Source organism: Populus trichocarpa, chromosome 5 (genome assembly GCF_000002775.5).
Source record: "Populus trichocarpa isolate Nisqually-1 chromosome 5, P.trichocarpa_v4.1, whole genome shotgun sequence".
NCBI lineage: Eukaryota > Viridiplantae > Streptophyta > Magnoliopsida > Malpighiales > Salicaceae > Populus > Populus trichocarpa.
Window position 1 is genome coordinate 9493091 of NC_037289.2, and position 25619 is coordinate 9518709.

A 25619-nucleotide genomic window follows, 5' to 3' on the forward strand; every position below is an offset into this window, starting at 1 on the left:
TTTAAAGTTTTTTTTAATTAGAAAAAATTAAAATAATATATTTTTTTTTTTTTACATCAATAAAAATATATAAAAAAATAATTTAAAATAAAAAAATAAAAATATTAATTCTTTTAAAAAATAACACTAGTTTGTTATTAGAACCAAAAGACAAGGGATGCTCAATATATCTTGGAGACTCGGACTTGAAGTCCAATCTACACTAGGTTTACTTTTAACTTGTTTAGAAAACTGTCTTCATAACCAAACCTAACATGTTTATTTTTTTAACCTAGTTAACCCAACCTAGATAGAATAAAATTGTTTCAGCTCTTTTTCTTAATTAACTATGGATGGTCTTGCTTTTGCCATCGAAAGGATAATAATTAGCAACCTTAAGTTGTTTTGAGTTTTATGTTTCTTTGAAATGTCCAGAGGGTAAGAAAATATTCAACCCGAATGAACAAAAGGAACACAATCTCTGTAATTGAAGCTTGTGAGACCGTCGTCCCTCCCCATATATTACAGCTTTATAACATCAATGAAGAATTGAAGCAGATGCTGTAAACATAAACAAGAGAAGGAAGTGTATAACCTTCCACAATCCATATCATTCGCTCTGGTCTTTTTCCCCATACGAAAATTAGGGGGACTTTTAGCCCCTTCCATGAGGCATAATTTTTTGCTTATCAGCGACTGAATCCTATAATAAATTCCGATTCTTGCTAGGCTTCAAAAAAAAACAAAAACTGTACATCGATCTGAAATACGATAGGAGGCATCAAATGTGAACTCGCAGTCTTCCCAAGCTGGTAGTAACCTCAGGTAAAACCCAAGCGATGCATGCCATTGGTTAAGAAAAAAACAACTACGCCATTGAATCAGCAATGAATTCAAGCTACTTGTTGCTACGTTCCCAGGCTAGATCATCAATGGAGGCTTGACCATGGACCTTTCCACTTCCAAGTGTGAGCTCAAGATCATCCACCCCAATCTCATGAATCCTCTCACCCTCCCATGGCTTCACCCTACAATTCTCAAACTCAAACTCAGCACCTCTCCCCCTTTCTGCTGCTACTCCCCAGCTCAAACCTTCATGCCTATCAACTCCAATCTGAAAAGCACACTGTTGATCCACTGGTTTAACAAGATTAAATGTTGGTGAAGGAGGGGCTACTTGGGGTGCCACTGCCTGAAAACTCAACCAGCGGCCAGAGTCCACGGTAGAGGCATCAGACTCGTCACATTCTGGAATTGTGGCAGGTGTTAGATGGGGGCGCCGTGTAGGACTTGAAGGAGCAGAAGCTGCAAAAAGGGGATGGCGAAACGAGTTTAGGGAGCCATTTGAGAGGGATTCCCAGTCAACTTTCCGCTTTGAACTTCTACATGTAGGGGAAGAACGTGGTGGGGTTACAGGAGCACTATTGGATATTCTAAGAGGCGGGAGGTTTGTGGGGATGGAAGCTATGTTTCGGAGGAAAGGGAGGAGGTACGTGGAGGAGTTTCCATCGAAACAAGTAGGACTTGGGAATGAGGAGGATGAGGGACTAGCATGGTAGGAAGGCACAGGGCTTGCAAAATTTGAGGATTGCGGGCTTGGTTGAATTGAGGAGCATGCACTGATGTTTGCTGGCATGCCAGCAATCTCAGATGGAGGTGGCTTGCAGCCCTGTGACAGTGCACATTACAGGAGTATTACTCGCAGGTGACAAAATTACATAAAAGAAAAGCTATGCATACAGATTTTAGAAGAACATATATTGCTTTAAATTAAACTCATAAATTTCCATCCTAAATCAGTTTGATTACAGCATGGATGAGATTATGGGACTACTCATGACACTTAGGAAACCGGTTATAGTCTGGCTGGAGTAAATGGAGGATTTGATTGACAGTAAAGTACAAATTTCCTGATTACAAGTAACCCACAAATCAGCAGAAACAGAAATCAACTCCCATATCAAATTAAAGCAGGGTAAAAAGAAAAAGAAAAAAAAGCACTATCCTGTCTTAACTTTTAACATGAATCGAAGAAAAAACCAGACAAGAACAAAAACATTACTGCAAATGACATAAATCAAAGCCAATTGGATAAGGAATCAGGAAACACAAAAACTACAGCTACAGAAAAGATAAAAAGAAAACACGAAAAGGCTACCTAAACGAAAAATCCACTGCATGCATGTCTAGATCTATAAATAAAAATCCATTAAAACAAAAATATAATTAAAAATCAAACAAACCTTGCGATAAGTGGTACCGTCTTCTTCGACAATCCAACCAGCTTCAGCACAAAGAGCTTTCAAGACTTCATTATTATCACAATGTTTTGGTAACTTATAATTTCCTTGAGTCCTAAGTCCTGTATAGATCTTGGCAGCTATAGCTCTTCTTCTTCTTTCTCTTCTCATGTTATTCTCTCTTTCTTTCCACGTTGGTAACCTCGCTGAGGATCCACCGGCTGTCATTTTCTCCGGCAAACCCTCCCCCACTCACGCTCTCCCTCTCTCTCTCTCTCTCTCTCAAGTTCTAGTTTTCGTGTTGCTTTCTCTCCGTAGACTCTATGGTTTTGTGTGTGATTTCTCTCTCTTCATCATAAAGACTCTTCCTTTTTCTTTCTTTCTTTCTTTATTACTGAAGTTTTTTTTTTTTTTATGAAAGAAATATTGCTGCTTTGATGCTACTTTAGATTCTTCTTTTTCACGTTTGTGTTTTAGGTAGGTTTGCTTATTGTAAAATATTTTATAAAAAAATATCTTATGATTTTTTTTTGTTTATTTTTGAAAAATAGTTTTTTATATTTATTTTTTATAAAATATTTTAAAGAAAAATTGATTAATATAAAATATTATACGGTCAATCTCTAAACTTAGTTTATTTATTAAAAAATATTTTCAGTTTGTAAAGTTTCATAAAATATTGTACGAATAATAATCCACTTATAATATCTTCTAACGATTTCAAACACCACCTTCTCATCACCACCATCTCCTCCACCACTACTGTTAGTAAATTGTCTGGGTATAGAAACAAATAAATAGTAAAATCAATTGGCTTAGAGATGTGAAAACATTGTCTTTAAGGTGTATATTTGTTTCATATAGAGACAACACATCCAGAATACAACTAAGTCATTTAAACCTCTAAAAGAATAAAAAAAACAAAGGACAAAGGAAAGAAAATACGTTGTTTTTTATATATGATTTCTCTTTGCATAATAACAGGTTTAGATACACTAGAAATGTTTTAATGAAATTATATAACTGTTAATAAAACGGTTATATTTTGAATTAAATTGAATAATTGTTATTTAGTTTTATCATAATAGTCACAAATATCAAAATTAATTATGAGAATTTAAAAAATAACTCAATAAAGAATTAATCTCACTAACAAATTAAGTTTCAAGTGTCTAAGTGTCATCTTTTTTTATATTATAAATATACATATAATAGCATTAGAAAGCCTACTATAAGAACTTATTCATCATAGCTTTCACTTAATTTATTACACAACAAAAACCCATACTTATAAACACTTATGATGAAGTGTTTCTTTTCAATGTGGGATAAAAATATTTTCCTTCTTTATTCACTTACAAACTACACCAACTATTTCCTTATTAGTGTGTAATGAATGTCTTTTCACTTGATAGAAATATGCTTATAAAAATATATTTTTCAATTTAAACCTTCAATTAGTTTTAGAGTTTAAATTCTACTTAAGTTATTGGACTTCACATATTAAACCATTGTTTTTGTAGAATCAAAGATATTACACTTACAATACTATGCAAGCTTTTAAAAAGGTTCACAACTATTTAGCATTTATTATAATCATATGCAAAAATCTCATTTTTATGAATATTTAAAAAAAAAAAACTCTAATTTTTGTAAAAAACAGCACCACTTCTATATTCATATAGGTGATGCAAGCTCTTAAAGAGGTTCGGAACTATTTAGCATTTATTATGGTCATGTGCAAAAATCTCGTTTTCATGAATATTTAAAAAAGAAAACCTTAATTCTTGTAAAAAACACCACCACTTTTATATTCATATAGGTAGAATTATACAAGTTTTTATTACATTAAACATGAACTTTAAATTTCATTGAAGGCTTACACTCATCCTCCTTTACTTAATAAAATGCATTGAATACTATCAAAATATAGTCCAAATTAATTATGAGTGTCCAACATATACTAAATAGTAACTTGTTATTACACATAAAACTTATAAATAAACTTCTTGTTAATCCAATATTAGGTTTCCATTACCGATATCTTTAATAATAGGTTTCAACCCTATTTCACTAATTATTTTCCTTACCATGTCTCTATCATTTACCCTTAAAAGCAAAAAAAAAAAAAAAACTGATATTGAGGGGCTTATTTTATCATTTCATTTTTTATAGTAAAATAACTCTATTACCTTTAAAATAAAGAATTTTAAAGTTTGTGTCCAGGGGTTTTTTGATCTTTTCATTTTGATTTTTTTTTTGTTATCATGAAGTTTATTAAGGGTGATAAATATAAACTAATATTTTAATGAAAATATTGTTGGCATGTATGAGATACTCGTGCCCTTTAGATGACGTGTGTGGCGCTTCTTGGAGGTCAAAAAACTCTTTCAGTCATGTCGTTTAAATCTTCACTGCGTTCTCTTCCTATTAGGATGACGTGAGATGAAGAAGGTGGCATGATTTGTTTTCGACTTCATTCTTCAATCCCAATTTGTTATGTATTATTTTTTTTTCAATTTGGTCCTTATTATTTTATTTTCTTTACCTTTTTGTGCAATTCTTATTTGTCTTCAATTTCATCCTTCAATCCAATTTTATGATATATTATGCTTTTTAATTTGGTTATTATTCTTTTGATTTCTAATGTTTTCTCTTTGTCTTTTTGTAAGTTTTTTATTTGTTTTTGATATCATCCTTCAATCTCAATTTGTGATTTTTTTTTTTAATTTGATCCTCATTATTTTTTTTCAACTTGATCCTTATTATTTTAATTATTTTTTATCCTCTTGTTAAATTGGTTATTCCTTCAATTAAAAATTTATAGTTGTCCTTTAATTTATTTTGAATTTCAAGTTTAGTCTACATTCTTTTAATTACTATTTTTTATTTTGAATTCTTTTATGTTGGCTCGCCTTTTATTATCTAGGTTACAAGTTTGTCATACTAATTTGGTTTGACTCGGATTAATTTGTTTTTATTTAATTTCATTGTTTCATATTTAATTGTTTAAGAATTGAGTTATATTGTTTTTCATTTTTTTAAATTTTTTGCCCATATTATCATATTTTTTATAAATTAATTCATTTATTATAATTATCTATTTTTTATTATCTAATTAAAATAAAATAATCTAGTTGCAGAACAGCACGAGTACAAGTACACTTTCAAGTCTAAATATGTTGAGGCATTGAAATGATATTTTTAAGTTGGAGGGCTTTTTCTCCATATTTATGAGACATGTAAAAAGGAGGATTTGTTTTTTTTTTTTTTTTTTTCAGGCAAATAATGTGAGGGACATATGTTAACTAGAAAAAAGTAGCCTCAAACTTAATGATTCTTTGAGATTTCTTTTTAAATGATGCTTTATTAAATTTTTAATTTTTAATTTTTTACTTTTAGATTATTTAATTTACTATTTTAAAAATAATTTTTAAAGAATAAAAAAATATATTTTTTAATAAAAAATATTTTAAAAAGCAATAAAGAAAATGTAAAATGCACATGTTGTGTTGTGACCTGTGACGTGACAGCTAGCGAGGCAAATTGCAAAGGCTAATCAATGAACATTATTGAGTACCTGTCTGATCAAGAAAAAGGTGACACGTGGAGCAGTTCTGTGCTCTGCAATGCTATGCTGTGCTCAGCACCTCGTACAATATATCTCTTTGGCCTGACTAATTTCTCATTTTCAATAGTGTTTTTTTTTTAATATAAGGCTATAAGTTGGTGAAACTAGGACCTCGCTGTTTCTGCTTTATCTGTGAAAATGCCACGACTCTGCCAGTAAAAGTGAAAAGTAATAATTGTCCACCTCATGGTAAGTACATGATTGACCTATATTTTCTACTGCTAGTAGGGAGCATGGAACACTTTTGATATTACTTTTTACTTAATTTAGTGAATGTTTGAGGATACCATAATAATTATTTTTTAAAATATTTTTTATTTAAAAAATTAATTAGAGAATACCACTCAGTGCTAAAACTGAAATTAAAAAAAAAAAAGAGAGTAAAAATCAAGCAACAGTCTCTTGCATGATTTACTTGGGAATCAATCTTTATCATGATTTATCCGAAATAATAATAATAAAAGCACGGAAATGATAAAACGACATGTGAGTGAAGAAGAGCAGTCGTGGGTTGGTACACTACCTAACGAAACCACCACAACAATGCAACATTGTTGCAAAGCAGCAAAAATGGAGCCATTGAGAAGGGCGTTATATATATATATATATATGAAATACAATCAAGAAGGGCGCCTCCATTGTTGACAAAATGAGCATCAATTTTCATATTAATAAAACATTAAGAGGGGCAAGGAAAATTGGTTCGTGCCAGTTATCCTCGCATTTTATTATGGTTTTTTATGATGAATTTTTTTTTATTTTTTCTAGTAATTAAATTTTTTTTCCATTAATTGTATTTTTCTGTGACCAAATTAAAAGCTAATTGCTTTTATTTTATTAAAGAAAGGTAGAGTTAAAAACATGAGAACATTATGAAAAACACAAGGAAATAGATGATCATTTTGAAGTTAAGAAAAAAAATTTACTTGATCTTTTTAGCTTTCAACATACCTATTTTCCAACTAAAGCTCACTTTTATTCAAAACTTTATTTCTCTTATTTTTTTTTTATTTAAGATAGAAGAGAGAAAGTCATTGGATTCCTAAGTGTCAAAGAACCATCTCAACCATAGTTATTAAACCCGGCCCGGGGGTTGACCCGGCCAAGGGGCCGGGTCCCGGGTTTCAGGGGTCAACCCGGATTAACCCGGAAAAATTAAAAAAAATAAAATTTTAATATTTCATATGAAAAAATCCATGTAAATATAGATTATACATATTATGAAGTTTAAAAGAATATTTTAAAAAGTTTTTTATCCCACATTAAAAAGATATTATGTTAAGCTTTTAAGTTAAAGTATTTAAACTAAAAAAGTTTTTTTATCCCACATTGAAAAAACATAACTTTTTCCTTGGAAACATAGAGTATATATACTAATGAGTTTCGAATCCCACATTGAAAAAACATAACTTTTTCCTTGGAAACATAGAGTATATATACTAATGAGTTTCGAATCCCACATTGAAAAACATAACTTTTTTCATGGGAACATGGAGTATATATATGAAAGGGCTTCAAATCCCACATTGAAAAGATACTATGTTATCCTTTTAAGTTGAAGTATTTAAACCAAAAGGTTTTTTATCCCACATTGAAAAAACATGGTTTTTTTCATGGGAACATAGTGTATATATATGAAAGGGCTTCAAACCCACATTGAAAAGATACTATGTTATCCTTTTAAGTTGAAGTATTTAAACCAAAAGGTTTTTTATCCCACATTGAAAAGACATGGTTTTTTTCATGGGAACATAGTGTATATATATATGAAAGGGCTTCAAACCCCACATTGAAAAAATATTATGTTATCCTTTTAAGTTGAAATATTTAAACCAAAAGGTTTTTTATCCCACATTGAAAAAACATGACTTTTTTCTTGGGAACATAGAGTATATATACTAATGTGTTTCAAATCCCACATTTGAAGAAAAAAAAAAAAAAACCGGGTCTCGTCCGGGTTTGCCCGGGTCGCCCGGGTCCCGGGTCAACCCACCGGGTCGCCCGGGTTTGGCCGGGCTGTTACCACAGCCGGTCTTTTGTTAAACCCGGACCGGTCCAGCCACTGGGTCGACCGGGTCCCGGGTCGACCCGCCCGGGCCGGGCCGGGTTTAATAACTAAGATCTCAACCTAATAGCTTAAGCTATTAGGTGAGGTCTCAGGATATGATTTATATTATTCTCTAACACACCCCCTCAAGTGAAAGCCCTTTGGGCTTGAAACTTGCACAGACCCATTTTACCTTGTGTTTAATTTTTATCAAATAAATGGGGATAGTGAGATTCGAACTCGTGACCGCTTGGTCATCAAGGCTCTGATACCATGTCAAAAAACCATCTCAACCCAATAGCTTAAGCTATTAGGTGAGGTCCCAGGATATGATTATATTATTCTCTAACACTAAGGTAGATAATGAATATGTTGATTGATAATGATTATAACCACCAAAGTGATCGATCTTGGTGTTTATGAGTTCTATTTGACAAGAAGAGTTTCACTAATGTGTTATTTCACATTCAATCTCTTAAAAAAATCAGATATGACCTCGGGAAGTTTTTGGATTTCGGGTTGATTTGTTGTTTTTGGACCTTATTTGGGTTATTTGAAGGCATAAACAAGTTTATTTAGGTCTCTATAGTTTTTTTTACATTTTTTGGGTAAAAGATGCTTGAGAATTAATTTTTTTGGTGTAAAACACTTATGCCCTGATTTTTTGGTGACCTCTGATCATTGGAATCTAGGCAAAGCAGGCGATGCGTTGCCAACTATTTTTTTCAAAAAATAAGGGTGAACTATAAGTCATTCGCCCCATAAAGAAACAAAGCGCGTGGGTTTTCCCAGGCCACACATCCGAGCCTTTATTTCCTTCTTTTTTATTTTTATTTTTTTATTTCATGTTTCTTTTTATTGGTTTTTTTTCCTAATTTGACCATACATAATTGAATCTTTATTTATTTTTATGTTTATTTTTTTTAATTTTATCCTTTAATATTTTATTGATATTTAGTTGGACAACATAATTTGTTTTAACTTGATATTTGTAGGTTTATTGCGATCTCAAACAGATATCCCAATATTTAGTTGATTCTAAATTTTATGAACATATATTTTTCTTATCATGTAGTTAAATAGAAAATTATATATAAAAAAATTAAACACAATTGAGTTCATAACCCAGGTCACGAGTTTGACTGGTTAATTTTAGTTGCTTAGAAATCGAGCTTCCTAATTTGTTTTGGTTGCACAAATAAGTCTTGATTTATTTAATTAAATGCATGCATAAATTTTTAAATTTATGATTGAAATTTACTCTCATATTCATTTTTTTATGTTGAAAGAGAAATTTATCTAACCCACAATGAAATGTTGGTGAAATAGCTAGTGAACTATGAATCCATACGAGTTGATTAGGTAGTGGGATCTAGAATATATAGCATGGTCCTTGTAATACTATTCATTTATGAATTCACAAACTAGAAATAACTTATCTTTAAGTTCGTGCTTCTAATATCTCCATTTATTGAGGTTAGCCCAAATAGCAATTAAAATTATATTGATGTCACTCCAAGTTCATTATAGTCAAATTTACTCTTGTAAACAATCTTAAACAATATTTTCCTTCTCTATTATCTAAATTTTAGGGTTTGTTTTCAAACTAATACAGTTTTTTTAAAAAGAAAATAACATTACTGAAACTTTTTTAAAGAAATAGCACAACAGTTAGAAACCACTAGTTGGAACAATGTTTTATTGAAAAACTGTTGGTCTAACCAGTGATTTTTTACACCATATTATACCCTAAACATTAACCTTAACCCTAACTAAATCTTAAACCTCAAATACAAACCCTAAACAAACAACTAGTTAGATAAATGATGGTAGTGCGGAGGTAACGACGTTGCAAGTAAGAAGAGAGGGAGGGAGCGATGGTTTTTAGTGGAAAAAAAGGTACGAGAGGCTAGGAGAAAAATAAAAGATGAGATGCATGTGTGATTAAGAATGACAATGAAAGTTTTTTGTCGTGTTTGGGGAGGAAAAGTCACCAACAAAAGGGTTTGGTTAGGGTTTATAGTGAGGAAAAAAAAGATAAAATGAGGTTTATATATGAGGAAAAACTGCTAGTTAGATTAGCGGTTTTTATAAATTGTTGATGGGATCATCAATTCTAACTATGTTATTTCTCAAAAAAAAAATTTCATATATTCTTGTTGTTTAACTTTTTTTTAAAAAAATTACGCTAGTTCTTTAAAAATTTCTAAGTGACAACAATAGGATTACATACTGATGGATCAACATATTTTGTACACAACTCACTATCTTAAGTGGCACGTGAATAAAAGGGTCAAAGATAGGATAATGATCTATCATGCATAAATTTGATAGAATAACATGCCCAAACAATATGGGTCTAGTTCTATTTTCAGATCTAACATCATTGGGCTCAATTACGTGTTGAGCTTAAATGCTTGTGGGTCTGACAATATACTAGACTCAATCTCCTTGGGCTCGGCTACACACTAAGCGTAAATACTTGTAGCTCTAGGAAGATGTCAGACCCAACCTTCTTGGGCTCGACTACATGTTGAGTCCAAGTATATATGGACATGGCAAGATGCCAAACCCAACCCTCTTGGGCTTGGTTGCGTGTTGAGCTCAAGTATGGGTGGATCTAGCAAGATGCTAGACCCAAATCCCTCGGATTCGACTGCATACTAAGTTTAAATGCAAGGGTGTCTAACAAAATACCGAATCTTAAGATAATCACTCTCCTACACCCTTAGGTGTATAAAAGTCCTCTAAATGCTAGATATATTTCAATTAACATTAATGCTATAATAGAGTTATTTTCATCAACATTAAATGTTGTGTACGAAATAAGGTATAGAAGTCTTCTATAACTCTATTGTTTATTCATCAACACTAATGAGGTGTAAGGGTAATTCTCATCAAAATTAATGTATGTAAGAAGATATTTCCATCAGCATTAATGCTAATGTAAGAGACTTTTTCCTTACTAAGATATTTAAGAGAAAAAGACTTTCGACACTTTAAGCAAAACAACAAGGTTCAAAGTAAAGGGTTATCAATACTTCCTAAACCATCCAGGTAAAAGAATGCACGATCTTTATTCTCGTAGCATACATTGTTGAAGCATTTATTACACAAAAGCTAAGAGCAAGTGTTCGTGTTCTTAGAGTTTAATGCTCTGCTCTTCATTTATTACAACCCCTTACTCTAAAGTCACTAACTTAATCATTTGAGGGTCTTTAAATCCTAAAAAATGAATTGTTTTGCAGGAACTGAAACTTTAACCACTAATCATATACTCTTCTTGTCCATAGAAATGGAATATTGACATAAACGTGTGATCATCCACTTTCCAAATACTTAAACATTATTCCTAAGTGTTGAATCATGGGAGATCATAACATACACATGTGAATCCCACATCTGGATTTTGATGAACCACATAAAAAGTTTGATATTTTCCTTAATAAAAACTATTAATTTAGAATATGTTTTAGGTATTTTTTTAGGTTGGTCTGACCTGATGTTAGGTTTGAATGGTACATATTAAGGGCAAGAAAAAAGTGCATTCTTTGAAGAAAAAAATGAGTAGAGCTAGATTGCTCATGCTCATAGTGTTACCCTCACTCTCGCTTTCGCATGCTACAAATCATGTGAACATTTTTAGGGTAATTTTTTAGGAAGGGATAGGGAGGGAGTAGGGCCCAATTAGCTCCACAAGCATACCATAGAAATCCATAAAAAAAATTAAACACTACCATATCTCAATGGCTGTGTGGAGATCACATCATCTCTTTGACGTGTCGATTACACCACGGAACACGTGATCGTGGGCCATAAAGACTCTCTCTCTTTCCCTTTTATTCCTGAAAAGAAAAGGAAGAAACTCTCGGCTCTACCAAAAATCCATTTCTTTGCTATGTGAAATATAATACCATCTTGGTTTTAACTTTTTGAGACTTAGTTGATGTAGAGTTTTTTTTTTTTTATGTATTTGTAATAGCACTTTTGAATTATTGATCATTTAGATTTTTATTTTTTTTGGATTGACTTATTATGTTAAATTATTAATAGACAACTTAATAGTTTAATACCTCTTTTATTTTTTTTAATAAATAGATTATGATGTGTTTGAATTATAAATCCCTTTGTCATTTTTATTATTAAAACCCCACTTTTATGACCATTAAATCAACCTAAAAGATCATTAAAATAAACATTTAAATCTTTTAAAGAAGATTTTAATATAAAAAATAATTTTTAAAACTTGAAAATTTGAGTTTTTAGTTTTTTATTTGAAATTCTTAAATCTTTAAAATTGAAACCCAATGATAATTAGGTTTAAAATTGGTATAAATTAACTTGGATCTATAAACCTTTCGTTTTGTGGTGCTATCATCGCTAATATTAGCTATATGTACTATAGGGTCCCTAATCGTAGTTCATATATTAAAATATTAAAAAACAAATATAAGGGGTGTCAATCCAAGAAAAATAATGGTTCCATTAATAGCTTAAAATTGTAAAGGGGGTGTCAATTCAAATAAAAAAATAATAAGAAATCTCCATACAAAGAATCAACAATTCAAGAGATGTTTATACAAATTTATTTAATTTTCTTAATTAAAAGAGGTAGCAAGTTTTGAGCTACACAATAAGAATGGCCCCGGTTTAGTAAAATTGAAAAAGCCTAAAATAAATTTAAAACATAAAAAATGCATGTTTATGTTATTATGATTTGTAAGAATTGGCATTCTTAAATTATTAAAATAATTTTAAAAACTAAAATAGGTGAATTTGACGCCACAATTATTTTCCTACCAGCATTGCTATAGAATATGGTATTTATGTAATTATGATTAATATTTTATACAAAGTTGAGAAATAAAGAATGTATACCAATCAATTTAATTTTTATTAATGAAATCAAATATTGTTTTTTTTAGAATTTATATTTGATTTAAAGTATGAAAATCAACAAAGCAAGCAAAATGGATACTTGAACTTTGAGAGATCAAAATTTAATGAAGTGAGAAAAAAAAAAGGGGGGGGGGGGGGGGGGAGGAGAATTTCTCAAGAACTAAATTTAATGAAGTAAAAAAAAAAAAAATGGTCTTAACAGGAGACCCAATAGGGGCGCCAAGGCCACGTGCGGATCCAGCTAATGGTTGACAGGACAGCTGGCTGGGTTGCCTGGCCAATCCCCATTCCATTTCGAAGGCATAAATAATTATGTAAAATCTTTGCCGAGAGGAAGCATTGGCGCCATCGTATGTTTTCCATCGATACCAGAGGACCACGTGGCGGCTCCATTATTCCAATGCATTCTTCTTTTGATTATTTGTTGCTGAATGAATCCTTGATAAAAGTAAGAAAGAAGATTAGTTTAATCATATCATTTTATTGAATTATCAAGGCAATATATATATATATATATATATATATATATATATATATTCATATTCTAACAAAAAAATATTTTTTAAAATGCAACCATAATGTTTTAGGTTATAGTGCTTGTAGCATTGCTTTTGCACATACATGTATCAATCTACTAATCTGTTAAAGAAGCTTTTTATATTTGAAATTCAAATAATATTTTAGATGATTAACTTGATTGATAAGTAATTTTGTTCTTCGCATTATCATTTATAATTCATGTCTTAAGAGAGATTAAAAAAAAAACTAATTTCTTATAAATTTATCAATTTGAATTTGAATGATTTATTTAAGATCAATCTCAAGTGAAAATAAATTTAGTTTTGATATATACACCTGTAATTTAATGAAGTCAATTATATGGTATATAATGTGAATCTCATGGATATATTGATCTAGAAACCTACAATCATGGTTCGACACAATCTTGGAAAGTCAAAAATCAAGTTTGATAGAAAATGCAACATAGAAATTATCTGAATCAAAGCATTAATACTATTGGAATAAACCCCTACCCAATAATTGGCAAATCGTGAACGAGAAGTATAAGAAAGATGTTATAAAGATAGTTGTTCTTCAATAAGTCAAAATCAAATCTTTAGAGAACTAAAGAATGTGAGCATCCTCACATACACAAAAAATATACACGGTAGAAAATCAATAATTATCAAAACTGAAATAAGTTTTTACAGTGGAGTATTTATACTCCACAAATAATACTAATGGACCCAAATGTTGTGGGATGACTTGGACCCACTTACAATTACCTAGAATAAATTAAATAAACCCAAAATCTAAGTAGAAATAATAAAAATAATAAGTTTGGTATGTGAAACCAAACTTACCGCACATAATGTAACAAAATAACCTTAGATAGTATAATTCTCTAACTTAAATAGGTGTATGGCCGAATTTAATGTCCTAGTCTCTCTAGGATCATATTTCTGCCCCTTAGAGATTCCAAATAAGATAGGAAAATCAAATCTAAATGTTTATTTTCTTTTTTGGCTAGGATAATTTAACTATGCCCTTAAATAATCATCTTCAAAAAAAAAAAAGGTGTAGCTGATCATATATTCTCCTTGTAAGACTAGGAAACTTCCTCCCTTACTGCCAAAATATCCTTGATTTTTTAGGAAAATTATTGCTACCAACTAGGATCCTTGTAGAGCATAGAAAGTAGCCCAACATGGCTACCTAATTAGCCTTCAGCCCTAAGCCCATGGTATGGATGAATTGAATCCTTATTGCACTTGAATTAAATTAATTATGGGATGCCTTATAGGTTTTGTAGCCTTTTTAAAGTCTGCATTAACTCAAATATATTGAACAAACACATTCAGTGTCTCTTTTAGTTTCTTGGCCATTAACCTTGTCATTGTCTCAATTGGCACCTCTAGTGGATCCTTTTGTTGGTAGGTTAGTATGTATCATCCTTTCTCTCTCTCCTTAAAAGGATTCAACCTCAAATCGTTACCTACATTAAACAAAGTGAGATAAAAAAACATTGAAAGTAGTATTAACACCATACTCATTTTGTAGGCATTGTTATTGATCCTTTCAAGGATTTGGAATGACCTATCTCTTTGTGGTTGCAATTTTGATTTTTGATGGGTTAAAGACCTCTTATTGCGTATATGCACTCAAATCCAATTACCTAGTTAAAAAACAATTCTTAGATATATATTGGTCATTCTTCTTCTTGATATGTTGTCTTACACTTTCATGAAATGCCTTTACCATTTGTGTTTTTCTATTACCATCAAAACTAGCCCTTTCATCAATACATAAAGGAATCAAATCTAATGGATTCAATGGATTAAAGTTACAAACTCTCAAATGGTGAAAATCATTAGTAAAATACACATTATGACTATAAATAAACTCAATGAATGACAAATAATCCTTAAAACTTTTAAGGTTATCTTGAATGACAATATGTAAAAATATAGTTAAGGTCTTATTTACTACTTCTATTTGTCCATCCCTTTATGGATGACATGGAATCGAAAATAATAACTTAGTTCCCAACTTTCCATACAAAGACTTCCAAAAGTAACTAAGAAACTTAACATCATAATCTAAAAACTATGCTCATATGAACCCTATGAAGTTGTACTATCTCCTTAAAGAGCAAGTCTACTATATTAGTTATACCATCAAATTTATGATATGCTATAAAATTCATCATCTTTGAAAACCTATCAACAACTACAACATAGAATCTCTACCATTTTTTGACTCAGGTAAACCTAAAACAAAGTCCATTGAAATATCTACCTAGAGTGTTTAGGCAAAAGAGTATATAAACCATGTAGTTGGACCTTAGACTTAACTTCTCTACATGTAATGCATTTATCACATATGCGTTATATATCCTTTTTCATCTTAAGCCAATAAAAATTCTTCTCAACACATCCAAAGTCTTAGCAACACCAAAATATCTCATTAAACCATCTTCATGTGCTTTACAAATAAGCAATTCACATATAGAACTCACTAGAACACACAATCTATTCTTTTTAAATAGATATCCATTAAGTCTATAAATTTGTCCAAAAATTGAATTCTCACTTGCATGATAAACATTATCAAAGTCGTTATCATTCACACACAATTCCTTCACATGCTCAAATCCTAACATCTTAGCATTTAGAGTAGAATAAAGAACATTCATTTAATTGTGACAACGCATCAACCACAATGTTTTCTTACCTTGCTTGTATTTGATCACGTATGAGAAGGTTTCAATGAAATCCACCCATTTGGCATGTTGTCGATTGGGTTTACCTTGCCCTTTTAAATGCTTTAATGATCCATAACCTAAATGAATCATGAATTCATATAGCCATAGGTAATGTTGCCACATCTCTAAAGTCATCACCGGTGCATAAAGCTCTTTATCATATGTTAGGTAATTCAAGGTTGTGCCATTGAGCTTTTTATTAAAGTAGACAATATGCCTTTTATCTTGTATTAAAACAACTCTAATACCTATTTGTGATGGATCACATTCAATCTCAAAAGCTTTTGTAGATTCAGGTAAAGATAAAACACAAATAAAACATAATTTTTCTTTCAACAAATTAAATGTATTATCATTTTCAGTTCCCCATTTAAATCCAATAGACTTTTTCATAATTTTAGTTAAAAGTGTAGCTAGTGTACAAAGATTCTTAATAAAATGCCCATAAAAACTATTTAAGTCATGAAAGCTTCTTACCTTAGTAAATGATTTAGGTGTAGTCCATTCTTGGATGTCTTAACCTTCTTCTTATCCATTTTAATACCTTGTGCACTTACAATATAAACGAGAAAGATAATCTTTTCCATGCAAAAGGTACACTTCTTAAGATTAACATATATTTGTTCTTTACACAACACATTAAGTACATTACGTAAATGTTCAAAATCCCCATTCAAGTTCTTATTACAGATCAATATATCATCAAATACACAACTATAAATTTGCCAATGAATGCACGCACCACATAAATCATCAATCTCATAAACGTACTAGGTGCATTTGTAAGTTCAAAAAGCATGCCTAACCATTTATACAATCCATACTTAAGTCTTAAATGCAGTTTTTCATTCATTACCTTCTTTCATTCTAATTTGATGATATCCACTTTTCAAATCAATTTTTAAAATACACAAGATCTATGCAACTCATCTAAAGTAACGCCTAAGGATAAAATGTCTATACTTTATAGTTATGTTATTGATGGCACAACAATTAACATACATCCCTAAAGTTCCATCCTTTTTAGGCATAAGTAAGATCAAAATAGCACATGGACTCATGCTTTCGCATTTGTGCCTCTTTTGACATCAACTTTTTCATTTTCTTTTGAAGTTCCTTTGTCTCGTCATGATTACTTCAGTAGGGTAGTCGATTTGGAATTGTAGCTTTAGGTACAAGGTCTATTTGATGTTCAATTCTCCTTATTAGTAGTAAACCACTTGGAATATCTTCGATAAAAACATTATTAAATTCATACAATAAAGAAACAATTACATTAGAAGCATAAAAATCAAGGTCGTTAGCATTAAAATAAGCCTTTTTATACACAAGTATAATCATCAACTTGTTAGCATAAAAACCAGATTTAATCTCACAATCTCTTGCATAAAAATTAGGTTGTTTCTTTCATTTTTCCATAGTGTTCTCATTTCACACACTTACTTTCTTCTCTCCTCTTTTTTTACCTCAACTTTTGGCTAAATTAAATTTTAATTCATTAATGGCCAAATCTGACTTTATTCTCTCAACATGTTCCTTGCTTGAACTTCCTCTCCCCACGACCTCACTTCTTCTTTTCAATTTAATCTGATCACCATATATTTGTTTGGAAGATAATGGTACAAAAGTGATGTTTTTACCATCTTTTATAATAGTATACATATTCCTAAACATGTCATGCATTGCTTTCTTGTCGAATTGCCAAGAATAACCTAATAATAAATGACTTGTATGCATAGGAACCACATCACACAATACCTCATCAGAATATCTCCCAATTAAAAATGAAATCAAAACCTGCTTAATCATTTTAACTTCGTTGTCATGACGTGTACGGTGTTGAATAGTGGAGCTGCCTCTTGGAATGAAGGGGTTTGGGTTTCATTATAAAGTTATGATTTGAGGGAGTCACCACCTAATATCATAGTCACTAGGAAAATTATGGTCTGCAAGAGTTTGATAAGGGAACTAGTTATGCAAGGGAAAAACACATCACCCATAATACACTCTATCTAAGGTAAGCTAAATTATTAATTGATTGTTATTCTAAGAGATCACATTCTCTAATACCAATTAACATAGTGTATAATAAAAAAGGGATATAATTAGAGTTTTTGAAGCCCAAAGATTACAACCTTTAATTATAGAGAAAACTCTAATATATTATAAAAAGTTAGTAATCTAAATAATCAATCTCTTTTGATAAAAAAAAAATACAAGATGGATTAAATAAGAGCCAAACCGGCTTAGGTATAAAAATGTAAACCAAATAAAATTATAAAAGTTAACTAAGATAGGAATCTTAAAACAACAAGAAAAATAAAGAAAAATCTTCAACAGTAACTTTTGAACCGGATTTAGGAATGCGACCAAACTCAAATGACCCTGTCTTGTTATTTCCATAAGGAACATGATCTTTAGAACATGTTTGGGTAGCTTGCAACCCAATCCAACTATTTTATCAAATGTTATGGCTATTGTTGTAAAAAAGGTCATTAATTTAACATGTCTAGACTTCTTTTTGGATTTGACTTGTCATTATACGTCTCATGTTAGCCTTAATCATGATGACATCATTGATTTTACTAATTTGATTTCTTGTTTTTGTATTTACGATTGGTTTAAGGAAAAATTTAGGTATCAACCACGACACTAGTGATAATTATTTAAGGTGCCTATCAATTTTTTATCATTTAGTTTCTTTACATGTTTCATTTTTTATTATAATCTACATAAATCAAAATTTTATTTAATGAAAAAAGAAGTCTTTGTTGTAATATAACCTTCTTTATTTTGTGCAAATAGATGATGAGGAACTCACTGTCTCAACCCTCTTTTGATTTGGCAATTTAGATTTTTATGGCTACAGGGATGAGCTGATAGAAAAGGAAAATTCTTATACATCATCAATTTGGACATAGTCCTAGATAAAAACAAAAGTTGTTATGAAAGTGAACATTTCAGATAATTATCATGTAGAGCATTGTTTGTTTCATATTATGGACTACAGTGGTGTTTATTTTTACCATGTGGTTTGAACTAATTGGTAACTTCTATTGTAAAGGACATCTTGATGAAGTGATTAGGATGACAAGGGTAAAATAGAAGAAAATAAAAAGGTCGTCACTTAGTTTTATGGTAATTAAAAACCCTAACTAATCTTTCGGATATTCTAGGTAAATGGTTGGTTATGTTAAAAGAAAGATGAAAATCATAAAAAAAAAACATTATATATAAGGTAAGTTGTTTCACAATTGTTTTTAATGATAAAACATACCTCTCATGTTTATATGTTAAGAGTTTATCTAAACTAGTATATGTGCATTTGTGGTAAAAGTCTACTAAAAACCTAAAACAATAATTTTGTATCTAAGTAAGGAAACATAGCCTAATCCTCACTTTTTTTAAATACAGATGTTGATTGGGTCTTGGCCCATTTTATTTTGTTAAGTTTGAAATGAGCCCAAAAACCACCACTCATACTTGATTGGGGTTGACTCAACTGAAATCTACTCATAACAATAAGAAGAACCATATTGCAAGACCAAAATATTCACACATTGAGAAAAAAAAAAAACAATGACCAAGTAATATTTACACAAAGATATTAGAAAGAAAATATTTACATGATTTGTATTTTTTTTACCAGGAAAAAAAAACAATCAAAGACACTACTTCTAGAGAATAAAAACCCTTATAAGGATATTATTGCCCATGGGTCGATTCTTTTGTTACAAAAAAGAAAAAAACTTTTGTTGCAACTTGAAAAATAAATCTTTGGCAACTTCATACATTTAGGGTTCACACGATTTGCCACACAACGGTGTAAATCTCAATACTTCAAATATCTAATCACAACCTTAGGGTTGATTCTTTAGTTAAAAAAAGAAAGAGAAAAACTTTTATTGCAACTTGAAAAATAAATCATCGACATTTTTATGCTTTTAGGATTCCCATGGTTGCCACATAAAGATGTGAACCCCAACACTTCAAATATTTCATCATAATATGCATAAAAATCAATAATACATGGAAAATTGCTCAAAATAAACAATAAAATATATTAGAAGCTTGAAAACAACCTTTGTAAGTTGCTAAAATTAGGTGAAACACTAGTGCCTATGGGGTTTACACGTTGCCACCACCTCTGACGTGTGGAACCACTATTGGGGCACATTTTATTGTATATCAAGAGCGCCTTCTTCCCCTCGTCCTTTTTATATTGATGATGAGATGTATCGTCATATGAGGATGAAGATCGAGGTAGTAGAAATTTTGGTCTAAGAAATCAAAAGCTCAACTTTTTAGCCACCTAAGGCGGCCGGAGATGAATCAGAGACATAGCGTTGTCTTATTTTATTTTAAATAAAAAAAATTAGACAAATAACATGTTACTTGCCTAGTTTATAAAGAAAAAAAGACTAAGCTCTTAGATTTATTTTAAAAGCTCAAGCACTAAGCCATTGTTTTTTTAGTTTCTTTTCTAAGCTTCAATTGTCTATAATCCAAATCACAATCTAAATCAAAAGTTTTACAAGTTAATCAAAATTAACTTAAATAACTTGAAGATTTTATCATCTTAATATTTTAAAAAATCATATTAAAATAATTATTACTCAAACATCTAACACATCTTTGTTATCTATGCTTATCTCTCAACTTCACAACTTAATATTTGATTTGCAGTAAAATATACTTTTAACATTTATTAGTAGTGCATATAATTCTTTTTGTTAAAAATATACATTATAATTTTTATTTCATGGTTTAATTTTTTTTGTCTGCTAGAAAATCATGTTAACAATGCTTTAACTTCTTCTTTTTTTTGCGTAATTTTGTTTCTTACCCATAGTGAAATGCTGGTCAGTTAACTAGTTGAAATATCTAATTTAACAAATCAATACAAATCGCATCCAAGAGTTGCATTAGCATACAGTTTATGTTTGTGTTTCAGTTGCATGGTGCCCAACTCCACCACAAAAATAATAAAGGATGACGGTGTAAGTTGCAGATAAATTTTACAACCACGGGTATTCAAGCATTGATAACATATCTGAATTGGCACTTTGTATCACCACACACAACCTAAATACATCGTGGAAAGAAGGTTTGCCCCACATACCCGCCTGCCAAAGCCCTTCTCACATGAGATTCAAACATCTTAGGGTTATCCCTCAACACTGCAGCAGCATCATGATTAAGAGGATCCTCGCAATTTGGTTCCTGAATGGAAATTTAATTGAAGGAAAAGGAATTAATATTAATAGGTCAGGGATACCAATTGCCTACAAAATCACGGAGATGTACTTGACAGTTGAACACACTATATAATACCGTGAAGAGATGATATAATCCGTAAATGATAGTGTTTACACTGAGGACAGGTTTCCAATCTTCTCGCAAGATATTGAGGCAGACATTTCCTTCTAAATCGATGTTTGGATGGTAGACCTGCGAGATGGACACAACGTATAAAGGCCATCTTAAGCAGATCAGTAAAATGTCAATTTTTTTAATCATGTATAGAACATTAAAACATCATGAATTAATTTAGAAATGCAAGGTCTTAATGAAGTACCTTGGTCTTGCACTTAACTTTCGGTGCTTCATGTGGATAGATTGGTGAAACTTGAAAAGAGAACAAAAACATTCCACCTCTGCAAACACAAAAGAAAGCACGAAGTTGAGATAATCTTCCTAGAAAAGAAAAAACGCAGTCTTTTGGATTCATATAGCAAGAAACTCATGCGCTAAGGAAGATTTTTCATTAGTCCAAAAGAACCCATTCAAATATATCCTAGAGAAAGCTTCAGAGAAAGTTCATTACAAATAATATCCTTCATCTGGTCGGATAGAAACCTCAAAGTTCATAAGGTCGTCCTTGCCATTGGGGAACATCATGTTGCATGATGTAGGTAGGTTCAACTCAGAAATATCTGCAACATGTGATATAATACAGGAAAAGGGTAAGAAAGTCAATAAGATAACACCACATAAGAACTGCTGTCAACTTCCAAGATTATCTAGTTTATGTAATAGTAGTTATCATGCTAGTCAAACCCACGAGCACCCTGTTAATCTCTTATGGAGTTTATTATGTCAAGTAAAAGGGTCTAATGGGAGGTGCAAGAAGATTGAATGAAAGATCAATTTATATGCCATGTGTGCAGGCTTCTTTGAACCAGGGAGATACTTAAGACACTACAATAGACCTCTTTCTTAACCCAAGAAGAGCGAGAAAAAAACCTTCCTGTGCAGGAGAAATCATCTAACTGATCTGTTATAATCTTCCTCTCCTTGTACATCAAAGTTACAAAAATTTATCACAAAATTGTAAACTTACTTGGGTTGAGAAACATTTTTTAAACTAGCAAGCAAACACGACAACAAGACACATTTTCATCATCAACAACTTAAACGAGAGAAATTAAAACAGAACAAAATAAAACAGTGGAATTACTAACTACAAGAGACAAACCCTTATGAAGACGCAATTCTCCAGCAGTTTGCTTCTTGATCGGTACACCACCATTAGCATTTTCAGCAAGTTCTCTCTGCTTTTCCTTCACTTTAAATAGCCGAATCATAGCTCCTGACATAGAAAAAAAAACAATCAGCCAGAAAAACCCTTAAGATTATGACAAAGATCATGCGCATCAACAATCTTAAAAACATCAACTTACCTTAACAACACAAATCACAATCACACACAAAACTATTGACCAATCAATCAAAATAGAAAAACACCCACTTAAATATTCTAAGGATTTGCTCTAACCACAAAAGGACCCCAAAAAAATAATCAAAGAACACATGAATCCTAGTGTCATTCACTAATTCAACAATCAGATATTCTCAAGTTAAAAATGATACATTTTTTCAAATAGATCGCAATCTTTTATATTCAAGTCTAGATTTAGGCAAAAGAAAATAAAGGGGTTTGCCAAATTATTGAAAACACAAAAAAAATTAAGACTTTTAAACTTGCAATCACACAAAAAACCAAATAATAACAAAAACAAAATACCTACACAAAACCCAGAAATCAAAACGCCTAAGTAGAAAATCTAAAATGAGAGAAATTAAAGGAAGAGAGATATTATAAAGGTACCTTATCTGTTCGAGGAAAATCCACAGAGAAAAGGAAGAAAAGTTTTTGTGTGCTTTGATTGATTGATTGATTTACAAGGGAGTGAGAGAAGAGAAAAGGCTTTCTATAAAATGAGGGGGAAGCGGAATTGTTTCTTCGCACAAAACACCTACATATGCTTATGCAAATTATTTATGAGTAGTAAAGGTTTCTTCGTATTCTTGCAAAGGCACAACAAAAAATAAATAAATCAACCAATAAAGGACAACCTTTCCTAAAGTCCTCAAACTTTAAAAAGTATTTCAACTAAGAGTTCTAAGATCAAAATTAAGCAATTTTACTCTCAATTCGCCCTCATGCTACTACTTCCCCATCAAAGGCATCTGGTAAAATTAGGGGTTTCTGTCCTTTTCTGCACATGCCAACACATTTCAGATTTAAAACTAGTTTTTTTCCTGCAAGATGTCGTTGAGCCATTTTCAAAAACTATTTTTTATTTAATTTTATGATAATCAAAATAAATATTCAGAACAATTCTAATAATTTATATTCTTGAATAAAAATATATTTTTAGTCAAAAAAATTTTACTCGTATAATTCTTTTTCTAAATATAAACATGTTTTTTTTTTCATTAGAAATAAGGTTTCTTAAATAAAAACTTATCATAATTTCTATATATATATATCTCATAACTTAATCTTTTTTATGCGTATGTATAAAAAAAATTAAAAATGTTTAATTAAAATATATATATATATATATATATATATATAAAATTTATTCTCAATAAATATACCTAAGAAATTTTTTAAAAACTTTGGATATTAAATTCATATATAATTATTCATAAAATAATTAATAATCTTATAAAAAGATATAATCTTATTTAAAGATTATAGCATTACTGAATGATTTTATAAACATCATCTTAGTACTTTGTTTTGAAGAATTTTTTTATAAAAACAAAAAATATCAATTAAAAAAAATAAATAAAAAAATTCCCTTTAAAGAAACAAGCCAAACATTGTTAGGCTTGGAAAGCTAGATTGGTGCGCTTGGCTTTCTTTTGTTTTAATAAAATAGACGCCAACATCATATCGTTTGTTTTTTAAGCTAAAAAATCTAATTTTAAACATATTTCAACATAAAAATACCTCAAGAAAATCTTAGAAATGTTAATAAAATTGTTTTTAACTCTAAAACACCATCTAATCATATGAAAAATAAAAAATCAAACCAATTATAAAAACCCTTAACAAGTCACAATTTGTTTTTTTTTTGTGCTGGAAGGGAAAAATATATTAATTGAAATCCATTTCCTAAATCGAATTTATTAACATCAAGATCGACTTTTTTATAATTGAAATATGGTTGGCCAAACTTTTTCTCCTTCCTCCTTATTTTCTAGTAACTTTCCCTCTTTACTCTAGAGATTGAGACATGAAAAAATATATTTTAAAGCCAAAATATAAAATTCTAAAACAACAAGAACCATATATGAAAAAATAAAAATTTTAGAGATCACACTAAAGATTTTCGTGTCATTTTCACAGCAAAAATTAAAGGTTCATTTTTTAAGAGAAAATTACACAAACATTCTAAGTTCTAAATTATACTTTTCCTATCACATTTAAAAAATTACAATTTATATACCGAGTCAAAATCAACTTATAAATTTTGATAAAAAGACAAAAAAGACCCATTTATATTAACAACTCGGATTTCTCTTCTCTCTCTTAAACCAAAATCCCTAATTATTTTTTCTTTATCTTAAACTAAAATTTCTAATTCTTCAACTTCTATCTAAAGCCTCTTTTAATTTTCAAAATCAAAATCTATCAATAAATATAAAAAAAAAATCCATAATAAATAGGAGTATTTCTTTAGCATTAACTCATTTGGAATATTCAAAGTGATTCAATAAAAAAAAAAAGCAACCTGCCAAACTTATAACTTTAACTTGCCTTGGTTAAACAATTATAAGATTATTAATCTCTTGCTTTACAAAAACCATCTATCTGGCTATCTTACTGAAGGAAGTGGCCTTAGTTTATAATGGGCGAAAGATGATAGAGGCTAATGGTTGATCTATGGTTTAGGAGAGAGAGGTTGTGGTGACTAAAATGTTTTTTTATTTTTTTCTTTGTTTTCTTTGTTAATATATTTTAATTTTTTTATTGACTGGTTTCATGCATTCTTAACTCGGTATATAAAATGTTATTAATTATATTAACAATAGTATATAGTGCTTAATTTTTCAAATGTGGAAGAGAAAGTGCGATCTAGAACAAATCTTAGAATGTTTAATGTAATTTTTTTTAAAATATGGTCTTTGTTCTTTCAATTTTTTTAACTATATCTAAAATTTTATTTCACAATATTGACTTTTAATTTAATATCAAGGTATTCTCATATATTTTGCACACATGATAATATGTAAAGAAGGGCAAATTCCAACACATAAAAT

The 25619-nt window shown here is 30.3% G+C and overlaps 2 protein-coding genes across 3 annotated transcripts; both read right to left on the bottom strand.

Moving 5' to 3' along the window:
• Nucleotides 1-549: 549 nt before the first annotated feature.
• Nucleotides 550-2601, bottom strand: LOC18099311 (BES1/BZR1 homolog protein 2). Its single transcript, XM_006383179.3, has 2 exons — nucleotides 2223-2601; nucleotides 550-1648 (listed from the first exon to the last, which is right to left on the bottom strand). Exons 1-2 carry the CDS (start codon nucleotides 2445-2447, stop codon nucleotides 878-880), a joined length of 996 nt encoding a protein of 331 aa, XP_006383241.1. The 5' UTR covers nucleotides 2448-2601; the 3' UTR covers nucleotides 550-877.
• Nucleotides 2602-20928: 18327 nt separating this feature from the next.
• On the bottom strand, nucleotides 20929-23539 carry LOC18099312 (NEDD8-conjugating enzyme Ubc12). 2 transcript variants are annotated; one of them, XM_006383180.3, is made up of 6 exons: nucleotides 23173-23539; nucleotides 22540-22653; nucleotides 21889-21997; nucleotides 21640-21718; nucleotides 21396-21512; nucleotides 20929-21284 (listed from the first exon to the last, which is right to left on the bottom strand). In XM_006383180.3, the coding sequence occupies exons 2-6, from the start codon at nucleotides 22646-22648 to the stop codon at nucleotides 21147-21149; spliced, it is 552 nt and encodes a 183-aa protein (XP_006383242.1). In that variant the 5' UTR covers nucleotides 22649-22653; nucleotides 23173-23539; the 3' UTR covers nucleotides 20929-21146. The 2 variants fall into 2 exon arrangements, with proteins under 2 accessions (XP_006383242.1, XP_052308664.1); XM_052452704.1 differs by lacking the exon at nucleotides 23173-23539 and adding an exon at nucleotides 23089-23109.
• Nucleotides 23540-25619: the final 2080 nt, after the last annotated feature.

Bases quoted from the DNA above. Each gene is read 5' to 3' on its own strand.
- LOC18099311 (XM_006383179.3), bottom strand. From the start codon at position 2,447: ATGACAGCCGGTGGATCCTCAGCGAGGTTACCAACGTGGAAAGAAAGA. The intron at 1,649-2,222 runs GTTTGTTTGATT...GCACTGTCACAG, and splicing joins ACGGTACCACTTATCGCAAG to GGCTGCAAGCCACCTCCATC.
- LOC18099312 (XM_006383180.3), bottom strand. From the start codon at position 22,648: ATGATTCGGCTATTTAAAGTGAAGGAAAAGCAGAGAGAACTTGCTGAA. The intron at 21,719-21,888 runs GTAATGAACTTT...TTGTGTTTGCAG, and splicing joins CCAGATGAAGGATATTATTT to AGGTGGAATGTTTTTGTTCT. The intron at 21,285-21,395 runs GTATTATATAGT...ATTTCCATTCAG, and splicing joins GATTATATCATCTCTTCACG to GAACCAAATTGCGAGGATCC.